Source organism: Engystomops pustulosus, chromosome 1, assembly GCF_040894005.1.
Source record: "Engystomops pustulosus chromosome 1, aEngPut4.maternal, whole genome shotgun sequence".
In the NCBI taxonomy this organism is placed as follows: domain Eukaryota; kingdom Metazoa; phylum Chordata; class Amphibia; order Anura; family Leptodactylidae; genus Engystomops; species Engystomops pustulosus.
In genome coordinates, this window is record NC_092411.1 from 305,291,954 (window position 1) to 305,309,663 (window position 17,710).

At 56.7% G+C, this 17,710-nt stretch overlaps 1 protein-coding gene across 1 annotated transcript in view; it reads right to left on the reverse strand.

Annotated features, from left to right (window-relative positions):
• The window catches only part of DOK1 (docking protein 1), a 65,786-nt gene extending 48,642 nt beyond the window's left edge, over positions 1 to 17,144 (reverse strand). The window contains exon 1 of the mRNA XM_072126492.1: positions 16,932 to 17,144. Coding sequence (XP_071982593.1) covers positions 16,932 to 16,994 — 63 coding nt within the window. The 5' untranslated portion in view covers positions 16,995 to 17,144. The remainder of the gene's footprint in view (positions 1 to 16,931) is intronic.
• Between the last annotated feature and the right edge of the window lie 566 nt (positions 17,145 to 17,710).

The following is a 17,710-nucleotide window of genomic DNA, read 5'->3' on the forward strand; positions in this document are numbered from 1 at the left end:
GAGAAGCCAGGAGACAGAGGGATGAGCCGGGCAGCAGAGAGGAGAGGCAGAGGAGAAGCCAGGAGACAGAGGGATGAGCCGGGCAGCAGAGAGGAGAGGCAGAGGAGAAGCCAGGAGACAGAGGGATGAGCCAGGCAGCAGAGAGGAGAGGCAGAGGAGAAGCCAGGAGACAGAGGGATGAGCCGGGCAGCAGAGAGGAGAGGCAGAGGAGAAGCCAGGAGACAGAGGGATGAGCCGGGGAGCAGAGAGGAGAGGCAGAGGAGAGGCAGAGGAGACAGAGAGAGGAGCCGGGCAGCAGAGAGGAGAGGCAGAGGAGAGGCAGAGGAGACAGAGGGATGAGCCGGGCAGCAGAGAGGAGAGGCAGAGGAGAAGCCAGGAGACAGAGGGATGAGCCGGGCAGCAGAGAGAAGAGGCACAGGAGAAGCCAGGAGACAAAGGGATGAGCCGGGCAGCAGAGAGGAGAGGCAGAGGAGAAGCAGAGGAGACAGAGGGATGAGCCGGGGAGCAGAGAGGAGAGGCAGAGGAGAAGCCAGGAGACAGAGGGATGAGCCGGGCAGTAGAGAGAAGAGGCAGAGGAGACAGAGGAGACAGAGGGATGAGCCGGGCAGCAGAGTGGAGAGGCAGAGGAGAAGCCGGGCAGCAGAGAGGAGAGGCAGAGGAGAAGCAGAGGAGACAGAAGGATGAGCTTGGCAGTAAAGAGGAGAGGCAGAGGAGAAGCAGAGGAGACAGAATGATGAGCCGGGGAGCAGAGAGGAGAGGCAGAGGAGAAGCCAGGAGACAGAGGGATGAGCCGGGCAGCAGAGAGGAGAGGCAGAGAAGAAGCCAGGAGACAGAGGGATGAGCCGGGCAGCAGAGAGGAGAGGCAGAGGAGAAGCCAGGAGACAGAGGGATGAGCCGGGCAGCAGAGAGGAGAGGCAGAGGAGACAGAAGGATGAGCCGGGGAGCAGAGAGGAGAGGCAGAGGAGAAGCCAGGAGACAGAGGGATGAGCCGGGCAGCAGAGAGGAGAGGCAGAGAAGAAGCCAGGAGACAGAGGGATGAGCCGGGCAGCAGAGAGGAGAGGCAGAGAAGAAGCCAGGAGACAGAGGGATGAGCCGGGCAGCAGAGAGGAGAGGCAGAGGAGAAGTCAGGAGACAGAGGGATGAGCCGGGCAGCAGAGAGGAGAGGCAGAGAAGAAGCCAGGAGACAGATGGATGACCCGGGCAGCAGAGAGGAGAGGCAGAGGAGAAGCCAGGAGACAGAGGGATGAGCCGGGCAGCAGAGAGGAGAGGCAGAGGAGAAGCCAGGAGACAGAGGGATGAGCCGGGCAGCAGAGAGGAGAGGCAGAGGAGAAGTCAGGAGACAGAGGGATGAGCCGGGCAGCAGAGAGGAGAGGCAGAGGAGAAGTCAAGAGACAGAGGGATGAGCCGGGCAGCAGAGAGAAGAGGCAGAGAAGAAGCCAGGAGACAGAGGGATGAGCCGGGCAGCAGAGAGGAGAGGCAGAGGAGACAGAGGGATGAGCCGGGCAGCAGAGAGGAGAGGCAGAATAGAAGCCAGGTGACAGAAGGATGAGCCGGGCAGCAGCCAGGAGAGGCAGAATAGAAGCCAGGTGACAGATGGATGAGCCGGGCAGCAGCCAGGAGAGGCAGAGGAGAAGCCAGGAGACAGAGGGATGAGCCGGGCAGCAGCGAGGAGAGGCAGAGGAGAAGCCAGGAGACAGAGGGATGAGCCGGGCAGCAGAGAGGAGAGGCAGAGAAGAAGCCAGGAGACAGAGGGATGAGCCGGGCAGCAGAGAGGAGAGGCAGAGGAGAAGCCAGGAGACAGAGGGATGAGCCGGGCAGCAGAGAGGAGAGGCAGAGAAGAAGCCAGGAGACAGAGGGATGAGCCGGGCAGCAGAGAGGAGAGGCAGAGAAGAAGCCAGGAGACAGAGGGATGAGCCGGGCAGCAGAGATGTGAGGCAGAGGGGAAGCCAGGAGACAGAGGGATGAGCCGGGCAGCAGAGAGGAGAGGCAGAGAAGAAGCCAGGAGACAGAGGGATGAGCCGGGCAGCAGAGAGGAGAGGCAGAGGAGAAGCCAGGAGACAGAGGGATGAGCCGGGCAGCAGAAAGGAGAGGCAGAGGAGAAGCCAGGAGACAGAGGGATGAGCCGGGCAGCAGAGAGGAGAGGCAGAGGAGAAGCCAGGAGACAGAGGGATGAGCCGGGCAGCAGAGAGGAGAGGCAGAGAAGAACCCAGGAGACAGAGGGATGAGCCCGGCAGCAGAGAGGAGAGGCAGAGGAGAAGCTAGGAGACAGAGGAATGAGCCGGGCAGCAGAGAGGAGAGGCAGAGGAGAAGCCAGAAAACAAAGGGATGAGCCGGGCAGCAGAGAGGAGAGGCAGAGGAGAAGCCAGGAGACAGAGGGATGAGCCGGGCAGCAGAGAGGAGAGACAGAGGAGAAGACAGGAGACAGAGGAATGAGCCGGGCAGCAGAGAGGAGAGGCAGAGGAGAAGCCAGGAGACAGAGGGATGAGCCAGGCAGCAGAGAGGAGAGGGAGAGGAGAAGCCATGAGACAGAGGGATGAGCCGGGCAGCAGAGAGGAGAGGCAGAGGAGACGCCAGGAGACAGAGGGATGAGCTGGGCAGCAGAGAGGAGAGGCAGAGGAGAAGCCAGGAGACAGAGGGATGAGCCGGGCAGCAGAGAGGAGAGGCAGAGGAGAAGCCAGGAGACAGAGGGATGAGCCGGGCAGCAGAGAGGAGAGGCAGAGGAGAAGCCAGGAGACAGAGGGATGAGCCGGACAGCAGCGAGGAGAGGCAGAGGAGAAGCCAGGAGACAGAGGGATGAGCCGGGCAGCAGAGAGGAGAGGCAGAGAAGAAGCCAGGAGACAGAGGGATGAGCCGGGCAGCAGAGAGGAGAGGCAGAGGAGAAGCCAGGAGACAGAGGGATGAGCCGGGCAGCAGAGAGGAGAGGCAGAGGAGAAGCCAGGAGACAGAGGGATGAGCCGGGCAGCAGCGAGGAGAGGCAGAGGAGAAGCCAGGAGACAGAGGGATGAGCCGGGCAGCAGAGAGGAGAGGCAGAGGAGAAGCAGAGGAGAATCCAGGAGACAGAGGGATGAGCCCGGCAGCAGAGAGGAGAGGCAGAGGAGAAGCCAGGAGACAGAGGGATGAGCCGGGCAGCAGAGAGGAGAGACAGAGGAGACAGAGGGATGAGCCGGGCAGCAGAGAGGAGAGGCAGAGGAGAAGCCAGGAGACAGAGGGATGAGCCGGGCAGCAGAGAGGAGAGGCAGAGGAGAAGCAGAGGAGACAGAGGGATGAGCCGGGCAGCAGAGAGGAGAGGCAGAGAAGAAGCCAGTAGACAGATGGATGACCCGGGCAGCAGAGAGGAGAGGCAGAAGAGACAGAGGGATGAGCCGGGCAGCAGAGAGGAGAAGCCAGGAGACAGAGGGATGAGCCGAGCAGCAGAAAGGAGAGGCAGAGGAGAAGCCAGGAGACAGAGGGATGAGCCGAGCAGCAGAAAGGAGAGGCAGAGGAGAAGCCAGGAGACAGAGGGATGAGCCGGGCAGCAGAGAGGAGAAGCAGAGGAGAAGCCAGGAGACAGAGGGATGAGCCGGGCAGCAGAGAGGAGAGGCAGAGGAGAAGCCAGGAGACAGAGGGATGAGCCGGGCAGCAGAGAGGAGAGGCAGAGGAGACAGAGGGATGAGCCGGGCAGCAGAGAGGAGAGGCAGAGGAGAAGCCAGGAGACAGAGGGATGAGCCGGCAGCAGAGAGGAGAGGCAGAGGAGAAGACAGGAGACAGAGGGATGTGCCGGGCAGCAGAGAGGAGAAGCCAGGAGACAGAGGGATGAGCCGGGCAGCAGAGAGGAGAGGCAGAGGAGAAGCCAGGAGACAGAGGGATGAGCCGGGCAGCAGAGAGGAGAGGCAGAGGAGAAGCCAGGAGACAGAGGGATGAGCCGAGCAGCAGAGAGGAGAGGCAGAGGAGAAGCCAGGAGACAGAGGGATGAGCCAGGCAGCAGAGAGGAGAGGCAGAGGAGAAGCCAGGAGACAGAGGGATGAGCCGGGCAGCAGAGAGGAGAGGCAGAGGAGACACCAGGAGACAGAGGGATGAGCCGGGCAGCAGAGAGGAGAGGCAGAGGAGAAGCCAGGAGACAGAGGGATGAGCTGGGCAGCAGAGAGTAGAGGCAGAGGAGAAGCCAGGAGACAGAGGGATGAGCCGGGCAGCAGAGAGGAGAGGCAGAGGAGACAGAGGGATGAGCCGGGCAGCAGAGAGGAGAGGCAGAGGAGAAGCCAGGAGACAGAGGGATGAGCCGGGCAGCAGAGAGGAGAGGCAGAGGAGAAGCCAGGAGACAGAGGAATGAGCCGGGCAGCAGAGAGGAGAGGCAGAGGAGAAGCCAGGAGACAGAGGGATGAGCCGGGCAGCAGAGAGGAGAGGCAGAGGAGACAGAGGGTTGAGCCGGGCAGCAGAGAGGAGAGGCAGAGGAGAAGCCAGGAGACAGAGGGATGAGCCGGGCAGCAGAGAGGAGAGGCAGAGGAGACAGAGGGATGAGTCGGGCAGCAGAGAGGAGAGGCAGAGGAGACAGAGGGTTGAGCCGGGCAGCAGAGAGGAGAGGCAGAGGAGAAGCCAGGAGACAGAGGGATGAGCCGGGCAGCAGAGAGGAGAGGCAGAGGAGACAGAGGGATGAGTCGGGCAGCAGAGAGGAGAGGCAGAGGAGAAGCCAGGAGACAGAGGGATGAGCCGGGCAGCAGAGAGGAGAGGCAGAGGAGACAGAGGGATGAGCCGGGCAGCAGAGAGGAGAGGCAGAGGAGAAGCCAGGAGACAAAGGGATGAGCCGGGCAGCAGAGAGGAGAGGCAGAGGAGAAGCCAGGAGACAGAGGGATGAGCTGGGCAGCAGAGAGGAGAGGCAGAGGAGGAGCCAGGAGACAGAGGGATGAGCCGGGGAGCAGAGAGGAGAGGCAGAGGAGAAGCCAGGAGACGGAGGGATGAGCCGGGCAGCAGAGAGGAGAGGCAGAGGAGACAGAGGGATGAGCCGGGCAGTAGAGAGGAGAGGCAGAGGAGAAGCCAGGAGACAGAGGGATGAGCCGGGCAGCAGAGAGGAGAGGCAGAGGAGAAGCCAGGAGACAGAGGGATGAGCCGGGCAGCAGAGAGGAGAGGCAGAGGAGACAGAGGGATGAGCCGGGCAGTAGAGAGGAGAGGCAGAGGAGAAGCCAGGAGACAGAGGGATGAGCCGGGCAGCAGAGAGGAGAGGCAGAGGAGAAGCCAGGAGACAGAGGGATGAGCCGGGCAGCAGAGAGGAGAGGCAGAGGAGAAGCCAGGAGACAGAGGGATGAGCCGGGCAGCAGAGAGGAGAAGCAGAGGAGAAGCCAGGAGACAGAGGGATGAGCCGGGCAGCAGAGAGGAGAGGCAGAGGAGAAGCCAGGAGACAGAGGGATGAGCCGGGCAGCAGAGAGGAGAGGCAGAGGAGACACCAGGAGACAGAGGGATGAGCCGGGCAGCAGAGAGGAGAGGCAGAGGAGAAGCCAGGAGACAGAGGAATGAGCCGGGCAGCAGAGAGGAGAAGCCAGGTGACAGAGGGATGAGCCGGGCAGCAGAGAGGAGAGGCAGAGGAGAATCCAGGAGACAGAGGGATGAGCCGGGCAGCAGAGAGGAGAGGCAGAGGAGACAGAGGGATGAGCCGGGGAGCAGAGAGGAGAGGCAGAGGAGAAGCCAGGAGACAGAGGGATGAGCCGGGCAGCAGAGAGGAGAGGCAGAGGAGAAGCCAGGAGACAGAGGGATGAGCCGGGCAGCAGAGAGGAGAGGCAGAGGAGACAGAGGGTTGAGCCGGGCAGCAGAGAGGAGAGGCAGAGGAGAAGCCAGGAGACAGAGGGATGAGCCGGGCAGCAGAGAGGAGAGGCAGAGGAGACAGAGGGATGAGTCGGGCAGCAGAGAGGAGAGGCAGAGGAGAAGCCAGGAGACAGAGGGATGAGCCGGGCAGCAGAGAGGAGAGGCAGAGGAGACAGAGGGATGAGCCGGGCAGCAGAGAGGAGAGGCAGAGGAGAAGCCAGGAGACAAAGGGATGAGCCGGGCAGCAGAGAGGAGAGGCAGAGGAGAAGCCAGGAGACAGAGGGATGAGCTGGGCAGCAGAGAGGAGAGGCAGAGGAGAAGCCAGGAGACAGAGGGATGAGCCGGGGAGCAGAGAGGAGAGGCAGAGGAGAAGCCAGGAGACGGAGGGATGAGCCGGGCAGCAGAGAGGAGAGGCAGAGGAGACAGAGGGATGAGCCGGGCAGCAGAGAGGAGAGGCAGAGGAGAAGCCAGGAGACAGAGGGATGAGCCGGGCAGCAGAGAGGAGAGGCAGAGGAGAAGCCAGGAGACAGAGGGATGAGCCGGGCAGCAGAGAGGAGAGGCAGAGGAGAAGCCAGGAGACAGAGGGATGAGCCGGGCAGCAGAGAGGAGAGGCAGAGAAGAAGCCAGGAGACAGAGGGATGAGCCGGGCAGCAGAGAGGAGAAGCAGAGGAGAAGCCAGGAGACAGAGGGATGAGCCGGGCAGCAGAGAGGAGAGGCAGAGGAGAAGCCAGGAGACAGAGGGATGAGCCGGGCAGCAGAGAGGAGAGGCAGAGGAGAAGCCAGGAGACAGAGGAATGAGCCGGGCAGCAGAGAGGAGAGGCAGAGGAGAAGCCGGGAGACAGAGGGATGAGCCGGGCAGCAGAGAGGAGAGGCAGAGGAGACACCAGGAGACAGAGGGATGAGCCGGGCAGCAGAGAGGAGAGGCAGAGGAGAAGCCAGGAGACAGAGGAATGAGCCGGGCAGCAGAGAGGAGAAGCCAGGTGACAGAGGGATGAGCCGGCAGCAGAGAGGAGAGGCAGAGGAGAATCCAGGAGACAGAGGGATGAGCCAGGCAGCAGAGAGGAGAAGCAGAGGAGAAGCCAGGAGACAAAGGGATGAGCCGGGCAGCAGAGAGGAGAGGCAGAGGAGAAGCCAGGAGACAGAGGGATGAGCCGGGCAGCAGAGAGGAGAGGCAGAGAAGACAGAGGGATGAGCCGGGCAGCAGAAAGGAGAGGCAGAGGAGAAGCCAGGAGACAGAGGGATGAGCCGGGCAGCAGAGAGGAGAGGCAGAGGAGACAGAGGGATGAGCCGGGCAGCAGAGAGGAGAGGCAGAGGAGAAGCCAGGAGACAGAGGGATGAGCCGGGCAGCAGAGAGGAGAGGCAGAGGAGAAGCCAGGAGACAGAGGGATGAGCCGGGCAGCAGAGAGGAGAGGCAGAGGAGAAGCCAGGAGACAGAGGGATGAGCCGGGCAGCAGAGAGGAGAGGCAGAGGAGAAGCCAGGAGACAGAGGGATGAGCCGGGCAGCAGAGAGGAGAAGCAGAGGAGAAGCCAGGAGACAGAGGGATGAGCCGGGCAGCAGAGAGGAGAGGCAGAGGAGAAGCCAGGAGACAGAGGGATGAGCCGGGCAGCAGAGAGGAGAGGCAGAGGAGAAGCCAGGAGACAGAGGAATGAGCCGGGCAGCAGAGAGGAGAGGCAGAGGAGAAGCCGGGAGACAGAGGGATGAGCCGGGCAGCAGAGAGGAGAGGCAGAGGAGACACCAGGAGACAGAGGGATGAGCCGGGCAGCAGAGAGGAGAGGCAGAGGAGAAGCCAGGAGACAGAGGAATGAGCCGGGCAGCAGAGAGGAGAAGCCAGGTGACAGAGGGATGAGCCGGCAGCAGAGAGGAGAGGCAGAGGAGAATCCAGGAGACAGAGGGATGAGCCAGGCAGCAGAGAGGAGAAGCAGAGGAGAAGCCAGGAGACAAAGGGATGAGCCGGGCAGCAGAGAGGAGAGGCAGAGGAGTAGCCAGGAGACAGAGGGATGAGCTGGGCAGCAGAGAGGAGAGGCAGAGGAGAAGCCAGGAGACAGAGGGATGAGCCGGGGAGCAGAGAGGAGAGGCAGAGGAGAAGCCAGGAGACGGAGGGATGAGCCGGGCAGCAGAGAGGAGAGGCAGAGGAGACAGAGGGATGAGCCGGGCAGCAGAGAGGAGAGGCAGAGGAGAAGCCAGGAGACAGAGGGATGAGCCGGGCAGCAGAGAGGAGAGGCAGAGGAGAAGCCAGGAGACAGAGGGATGAGCCGGGCAGCAGAGAGGAGAGGCAGAGGAGAAGCCAGGAGACAGAGGGATGAGCCGGGCAGCAGAGAGGAGAGGCAGAGAAGAAGCCAGGAGACAGAGGGATGAGCCGGGCAGCAGAGAGGAGAGGCAGAGGAGAAGCCAGGAGACAGAGGGATGAGCCGGGCAGCAGAGAGGAGAGGCAGAGGAGAAGCCAGGAGACAGAGGGATGAGCCGGGCAGCAGAGAGGAGAAGCAGAGGAGAAGCCAGGAGACAGAGGGATGAGCCGGGCAGCAGAGAGGAGAGGCAGAGGAGAAGCCAGGAGACAGAGGGATGAGCCGGGCAGCAGAGAGGAGAGGCAGAGGAGAAGCCAGGAGACAGAGGAATGAGCCGGGCAGCAGAGAGGAGAGGCAGAGGAGAAGCCGGGAGACAGAGGGATGAGCCGGGCAGCAGAGAGGAGAGGCAGAGGAGACACCAGGAGACAGAGGGATGAGCCGGGCAGCAGAGAGGAGAGGCAGAGGAGAAGCCAGGAGACAGAGGAATGAGCCGGGCAGCAGAGAGGAGAAGCCAGGTGACAGAGGGATGAGCCGGCAGCAGAGAGGAGAGGCAGAGGAGAATCCAGGAGACAGAGGGATGAGCCAGGCAGCAGAGAGGAGAAGCAGAGGAGAAGCCAGGAGACAAAGGGATGAGCCGGGCAGCAGAGAGGAGAGGCAGAGGAGAAGCCAGGAGACAGAGGGATGAGCCGGGCAGCAGAGAGGAGAGGCAGAGAAGACAGAGGGATGAGCCGGGCAGCAGAAAGGAGAGGCAGAGGAGAAGCCAGGAGACAGAGGGATGAGCCGGGCAGCAGAGAGGAGAGGCAGAGGAGACAGAGGGATGAGCCGGGCAGCAGAGAGGAGAGGCAGAGGAGAAGCCAGGAGACAGAGGGATGAGCCGGGCAGCAGAGAGGAGAGGCAGAGGAGAAGCCAGGAGACAGAGGGATGAGCCGGGCAGCAGAGAGGAGAGGCAGAGGAGAAGCCAGGAGACAGAGGGATGAGCCGGGCAGCAGAGAGGAGAGGCAGAGGAGAAGCCAGGAGACAGAGGGATGAGCCGGGCAGCAGAGAGGAGAAGCAGAGGAGAAGCCAGGAGACAGAGGGATGAGCCGGGCAGCAGAGAGGAGAGGCAGAGGAGAAGCCAGGAGACAGAGGGATGAGCCGGGCAGCAGAGAGGAGAGGCAGAGGAGAAGCCAGGAGACAGAGAAATGAGCCGGGCAGCAGAGAGGAGAGGCAGAGGAGAAGCCGGGAGACAGAGGGATGAGCCGGGCAGCAGAGAGGAGAGGCAGAGGAGACACCAGGAGACAGAGGGATGAGCCGGGCAGCAGAGAGGAGAGGCAGAGGAGAAGCCAGGAGACAGAGGAATGAGCCGGGCAGCAGAGAGGAGAAGCCAGGTGACAGAGGGATGAGCCGGCAGCAGAGAGGAGAGGCAGAGGAGAATCCAGGAGACAGAGGGATGAGCCAGGCAGCAGAGAGGAGAAGCAGAGGAGAAGCCAGGAGACAAAGGGATGAGCCGGGCAGCAGAGAGGAGAGGCAGAGGAGAAGCCAGGAGACAGAGGGATGAGCCGGGCAGCAGAGAGGAGAGGCAGAGAAGACAGAGGGATGAGCCGGGCAGCAGAAAGGAGAGGCAGAGGAGAAGCCAGGAGACAGAGGGATGAGCCGGGCAGCAGAAAGGAGAGGCAGAGGAGAAGCCAGGAGACAGAGGGATGAGCCGGGCAGCAGAGAGGAGAGGCAGAGAAGACAGAGGGATGAGCCGGGCAGCAGAAAGGAGAGGCAGAGGAGAAGCCAGGAGACAGAGGGATGAGCCGGGCAGCAGAGAGGAGAGGCAGAGGAGAAGCCAGGAGACAGAGGGATGAGCCGGGCAGTAGAGAGGAGAGGAGAAGCCAGGAGACAGAGGGATGAGCCGGGCAGCAGAGAGGAGAGGCAGAGGAGAAGCCAGGAGACAGAGGGATGAGCCGGGCAGCAGAGAGGAGAAGCCAGGAGACACCAGGAGACAGAGGGATGAGCCGGGCAGCAGAGAGGAGAGGCAGAGGAGACACCAGGAGACAGAGGGATGAGCCGGGCAGCAGAGAGGAGAGGCAGAGGAGAAGCCAGGAGACAGAGGAATGAGCCGGGCAGCAGAGAGGAGAGGCAGAGGAGACACCAGGAGACAGAGGGATGAGCCGGGCAGCAGAGAGGAGAGGCAGAGGAGAAGCCAGGAGACAGAGGAATGAGCCGGGCAGCAGAGAGGAGAAGCAGAGGAGAAGCCAGGAGACAGAGGGATGAGCCGGGCAGCAGAGAGGAGAGGCAGAGGAGAAGCCAGGAGACAGAGGGATGAGCCGGGCAGCAGAGAGGAGAGGCAGAGAAGACAGAGGGATGAGCCGGGCAGCAGAAAGGAGAGGCAGAGGAGAAGTCAGGAGACAGAGGGATGAGCCGGGCAGCAGAAAGGAGAGGCAGAGGAGAAGCCAGGAGACAGAGGGATGAGCCGGGCAGCAGAGAGGAGAGGCAGAGAAGACAGAGGGATGAGCCGGGCAGCAGAAAGGAGAGGCAGAGGAGAAGCCAGGAGACAGAGGGATGAGCCGGGCAGCAGAGAGGAGAGGCAGAGGAGAAGCCAGGAGACAGAGGGATGAGCCGGGCAGCAGAGAGGAGAGGCAGAGGAGAAGCCAGGAGACAGAGGGATGAGCCGGGCAGCAGAGAGGAGAGGCAGAGGAGAAGCCAGGAGACAGAGGGATGAGCCGGGCAGCAGAGAGGAGAGGCAGAGGAGAAGCCAGGAGACAGAGGGATGAGCCGGGCAGCAGAGAGGAGAAGCCAGGAGACACCAGGAGACAGAGGGATGAGCCGGGCAGCAGAGAGGAGAGGCAGAGGAGACACCAGGAGACAGAGGGATGAGCCGGGCAGCAGAGAGGAGAAGCCAGGAGACAGAGGGATGAGCCGGGCAGCAGAGAGGAGAAGCCAGGAGACAGAGGGATGAGCCGGGCAGCAGAGTTAAGGTTGAATTGAATATCCATGTTCTTTGTTTACCATAATAATAATGATTAGAAATACAGAATCGTACAGTTTGGTCCAGAAATATTTTGAAAATGACACAAATTTAGCTTTTTTACTTGAACAAGTTCTGTATAATGGACATGGATATTCAGGACTTTTTGCTTTCTTTTAAAGGGATCAACTTTAAATTTGGATGAAGGGTTATTGTGTATATTATAACATCATGAGTTGTAGTGTGATTTCTATATAGTATTGTTTAGGAGCACAGTGTGGGACACAGTTTCCCATCATGTGCCACTAGGGCTATTGGGCTGTTTCATGGACTGTTGTGGACAATCACTTTATTATGCAGATAAAAGAGCTGGAGTAGATTTGGTGTCTGGCGCTTGCATTTAGGAGATTTTACGGAACTCTCCATGCAAGTGGACACACGTCATCCTTAGAGGAAATCTAACATAAGTGAAGACTGTCCGGGGTGCACGGTGCAAGCCCCTCCAAGAAGAAGCCTAAAAACATCTAAAAAAGCCACAAAGTTCTGGAAAAAACAGAACATTTTTTGGAGAGATGAAACCAAGATCAAACTCTCCCAAAATGATGGAAACAAGAAGTGGGTCACTAGAGGTCATTGATGACACGGATCAGAAGCAGCCGATGACTTCTCAGCTATTGGGAGACGTCCCACCGACCCTCTGGGGCAGCCGGATACATGGAGAGGCTCCGGTCTGTGTGAGAAGTCGCTGGCTGCAGCGTGTGCCGGTGCGGGGACAAGAACGCCCTGCTCCAGGCCACTCCCCCGGCGTCCAGGCCCTGACCCCCCGGGGGCATGAAGGGGGAATACAATCACAAGTGCCATCTGTGACCACCCTAGGGCCTTCGTGGCCACTGGAGGAGAAGTCACATTTTTATCCAATTGTTCATCCAACGGAATTAAAGCTGCAAGTCTGAACCAGAACTGAATTCAATGTGGACAGAACCAAAAGTAAAAAATATTCATGGACCTCGCTGTGTAGCTGAAAGTGCAAAATCCAAAACGCTTTATGTGAACACAGCCCAAGTTTCTTTCCCGTTTTCTAAGTGGCCGCAGCCCGAGAAGTGATGGATTTGCTATAATTAAAATGTGTTCATAGCATTTTAATGAGAGGAGATAAATTATTACATGAGAGGGGGGTTAGCTAATTAAGTAGGTGTTGTATGAGGTAAGTAGTTCAGAGAGGGGGAAGTAATGACCAGGTAGAGGAACATGGACAATCCAATGAGCCCAATACCTGAAGACACCTCTCGCCCTTCCTACTTGCTGGAAACCCCAGTGGTGGACAGTAACTGGGCGACATAGACGAGGACAAGACGATACAAACACAAGAATGGTGGCCAAGCCGGGTCACAACAGAGACAGCAAACACGGCAGAGAAGTCTGAAGAAGAACCCAGGATCAGGATCAGGGAAACTATGATCAGAGTAATGAGAGAGGATAGAAGCTGACGAGGAAGACTCTACAGTCAGCAATCACGGAGGATCGTCAGGACTGAGACCAGAACAACGCAGGGGGTAGGTGATGGCACGAGGAGCTGACAATCGCAACACGACAAGGGATGTGCTGTATGCGCTTGTGGCGAGAGCCGCTTCACGTCGTCTTCCTCTGGATCACCATATTTGGGCTTTATTCACTGTATAAGTGGGACCCACGTGAACATATGTCGTGCTGCTTGGTCCTGGACATTGAGGTAGGTAGGTGCCAGGTGTCGTACTTATCAATCCAAACAGCACAGATGGCCATACCAGCGCCTCCTCAGCTGCACGGACAGAGGATGGGACTGGGACCGCTGGTACACAGCTTCTGATGAATTAAGGGGGCTCTACATTTATATCTTGAGGGAGTACTATATATATATATAATTTATTCAGTGGGTGTGATTTAAAAGAAATAATTTCATGAAATAATTAGGTTATTGTGTAGATTGTCACATCATGCGTTGTAGTGTGATTGCTATATAGTATTGTTTAGGGGCACAGTGTGGGACATAGTTGTTATGCAGGTGGCAGTGTAATTGCTGGGTATTTTCAGGGGCACAGTGTGGGACATAGTTGTTATGCAGGTGACAGTGTAATTGCTGGGTATTTTCAGGGGCACAGTGTGGGACATAGTTGTAATGCAGGTGGCAGTGTACTTGTTGGGTATTTTCAGGGGCACAGTGTGGAACATAGTTGTTATGCAGGTGGCAGTGTAATTGCTGGGTATTTTCAGGGGCACAGTGTGGGACATAGTTGTAATGCAGGTGGCAGTGTAATTGCTGGGTATTTTCAGGGGCACAGTGTGGGACATAGTTGTTATGCAGGTGACAGTGTAATTGCTGGTCATTTTCAGGGGCACAGAGTGGGACATAGTTGTTATGCAGGTGACAGTGTAATTGCTGGTCATTTTCAGGGGCACAGTGTGGGACATAGTTGTTATGCAGGTGACAGTGTAATTGCTGGTCATTTTCAGGGGCACAGTGTGGGACATAGTTGTTATGCAGGTGACAGTGTAATTGCTGGTCATTTTCAGGGGCACAGTGTGGGACATAGTTGTTATGCAGGTGGCAGTGTAATTGCTTGGTATTTTCAGGGGCACAGAGTGGGACATAGTTGTTATGCAGGTGACAATGTAATTGCTGGTCATTTTCAGGGGCACAGTGTGGGACATAGTTGTTATGCAGGTGACAGTGGAATTGCTGGTCATTTTCAGGGGCACAGTGTGGGACATAGTTGTTATGCAAGTGGCAGTGGAATTGCTGGGTATTTTCAGGGGCACAGTGTGGGACGTAGTTGTTATGCAGGTGACAGTGTAATTGCTGGGTATTTTCAGGGGCACGGTGTGGAGCTGAAGACATCTAGGGGACATTCTGCAGGGAATAGTCTAGGTGCAGTCACTACGGAGCAGATAATGACCAGGAAGCTGCTGGTTGCATATCCTGCCTGTGTCTGATCAGTCCTGTAGTCTTTGAATAACTCTTCATTAGTTCATATTAACTAATCAGATTGACTTGTAGAAATATATACTGGAGGTGGCAGGAGAGGTATATAGAGGTATATATACACACAGGTCATACAGGGGACCATCAGCTGGGGGAGGTATATAGAGCCAGTCCTATGTACACACACAGGTCATACAGGAGACCATGAGTTGGGGGAGGTATATAGAGACAGTCCTATATACACACACAGGTCATACAGGAGACCATGAGTTGGGGGAGGTATATAGAGACAGTCCTATATACACACACAGGTCATACAGGGGACCATCAGCTGGGGGAGGTATATAGAGACAGTCCTATATACACACACAGGTCATACAGGGGACCATGAGTTGGGGGAGGTATATAGAGACAGTCCTATATACACACAGGTCATACAGGGGACCATCAGCTGGGGGAGGTATATAGAGCCAGTCCTATATACACACAGGTCATACAGGGGACCATCAGCTGGGGGAGGTATATAGAGGTATATATACACACAGGTCATACAGGGGACCATCAGCTGGGGGAGGTATATAGAGCCAGTCCTATATACACACAGGTCATACAGGGGACCATGAGTTGGGGGAGGTATATAGAGACAGTCCTATATACACACAGATCATACAGGGGACCATCAGCTGGGGGAGGTATATAGAGCCAGTCCTATATACACACAGGTCATACAGGGGACCATGAGTTGGGGGAGGTATATAGAGGTATATATACACACAGGTCATACAGGGGACCATGAGTTGGGGAAGTATATAGAGACAGTCCTATATACACACAGGTCATACAGGGGACCATCAGCTGGGGGAGATATATAGAGCCAGTCCTATATACACACAGGTCATACAGGGGACCATCAGCTGGGGGAGGTATATAGAGGTATATACACACACAGGTCATACAGGGGACCATGAGTTGGGGGAGGTATATAGAGCCAGTCCTATATACACACAGGTCATACAGGGGACCATCAGCTGGGGGAGATATATAGAGCCAGTCCTATATACACACAGGTCATACAGGGGACCATCAGCTGGGGGAGATATATAGAGCCAGTCCTATATACACACAGGTCATACAGGGGACCATCAGCTGGGGGAGGTATATAGAGGTATATATACACACAGGTCATACAGGGGACCATCAGCTGGGGGAGGTATATAGAGCCAGTCCTATATACACACAGGTCATACAGGGGACCATGAGTTGGGGGAGGTATATAGAGAGTCCTATATACACACACAGGTCATACAGGGGACCATGAGTTGGGGGAGGTATATAGAGCCAGTCCTATATACACACAGGTCATACAGGGGACCACGAGTTGGGGGAGGTATATAGAGCCAGTCCTATATACACACAGGTCATACAGGGGACCATGAGTTGGGGGAGGTATATAGAGCCAGTCCTATATACACACAGGTCATACAGGGGACCACGAGTTGGGGGAGGTATATAGAGCCAGTCCTATATACACACAGGTCATACAGGGGACCATGAGTTGGGGGAGGTATATAGAGAGTCCTATATACACACACAGGTCATACAGGGGACCATGAGTTGGGGGAGGTATATAGAGCCAGTCCTATATACACACAGGTCATACAGGGGACCACGAGTTGGGGGAGGTATATAGAGCCAGTCCTATATACACACAGGTCATACAGGGGACCATGAGTTGGGGGAGGTATATAGAGCCAGTCCTATATACACACAGGTCATACAGGGGACCACGAGTTGGGGGAGGTATATAGAGCCAGTCCTATATACACACAGGTCATACAGGGGACCATGAGTTGGGGGAGGTATATAGAGCCAGTCCTATATACACACAGGTCATACAGGGGACCATCAGCTGGGGGAGGTATATAGAGGTATATATACACACAGGTCATACAGGGGACCATGAGTTGGGGGAGGTATATAGAGCCAGTCCTATATACACACAGGTCATACAGGGGACCATGAGTTGGGGGAGGTATATAGAGACAGTCCTATATACACACAGGTCATACAGGGGACCATGAGTTGGGGGAGGTATATAGAGCCAGTCCTATATACACACACAGGTCATACAGGGGACCATGAGTTGGGGGAGGTATATAGAGCCAGTCCTATATACACACAGGTCATACAGGGGACCATCAGCTGGGGGAGATATATAGAGCCAGTCCTATATACACACAGGTCATACAGGGGACCATGAGTTGGGGGAGGTATATAGAGCCAGTCCTATATACACACAGGTCATACAGGGGACCATGAGTTGGGGGAGGTATATAGAGAGTCCTATATACACACACAGGTCATACAGGGGACCATGAGTTGGGGGAGGTATATAGAGCCAGTCCTATATACACACACAGGTCATACAGGGGACCATGAGTTGGGGGAGGTATATAGAGCCAGTCCTATATACACACAGGTCATACAGGGGACCATCAGCTGGGGGAGATATATAGAGCCAGTCCTATATACACACAGGTCATACAGGGGACCATCAGCTGGGGGAGGTATATAGAGCCAGTCCTATATACACACAAGTCATACAGGGGACCATCAGCTGGGGGAGGTATATAGAGCCAGTCCTATATACACACACAGGTCATACAGGGGACCATCAGCTGGGGGAGGTATATAGAGGTATATATACACACAGGTCATACAGGGGACCATGAGTTGGGGGAGGTATATAGAGCCAGTCCTATATACACACAGGTCATACAGGGGACCATCAGCTGGGGGAGGTATATAGAGCCAGTCCTATATACACACACAGGTCATACAGGGGACCATCAGCTGGGGGAGGTATATAGAGGTATATATACACACAGGTCATACAGGGGACCATGAGTTGGGGGAGGTATATAGAGCCAGTCCTATATACACACAGGTCATACAGGGGACCATGAGTTGGGGGAGGGGGACACTCACCTTGACTAACTTGTTCTGCTTGATGTGCAGCGGACCCTCCTTCAGAGGTTTGTCTGACGCCATGAGCCCAGATCACTGACACACTGCACCAAACACCCCCCACAACATCTCCTCACAAACGCAGATCCACAGTAAATACTTCTCTCTCTCCTCACTTCACTGAACTTCACCGAGCTGCACCCCTGCCCCCCTCCCTCAATTTCTGCTTTTTCTATAACTTCCTCCTCTGTCGCTTCCTGTATCACATCAGCCCGTCCTCACCTCCCACACACCAGAGCACTTCTCCTGTGCTGTATACACCACGTGACCCTATATACTGCCCTATATATACCAGAGCACTTCTCCTGTGCTGTATACACGTGACCCTATATACTGTCCTGTATATACCAGAGCACTTCTCCTGTGCTGTATACACCACGTGACCCTATATACTGTCCTGTATATACCAGAGCACTTCTCCTGTGCTGTATACACCACGTGACCCTATATACTGTCCTGTATACACCAGAGCACTTCTCCTGTGCTGTATACACGTGACCCTATATACTGTCCTGTATATACCAGAGCACTTCTCCTGTGCTGTATACACGTGACCCTATATACTGTCCTGTATATACCAGAGCACTTCTCCTGTGCTGTATACACCACGTGACCCTATATACTGCCCTATATATACCAGAGCACTTCTCCTGTGCTGTATACACGTGACCCTATATACTGTCCTGTATATACCAGAGCACTTCTCCTGTGCTGTATACACGTGACCCTATATACTGTCC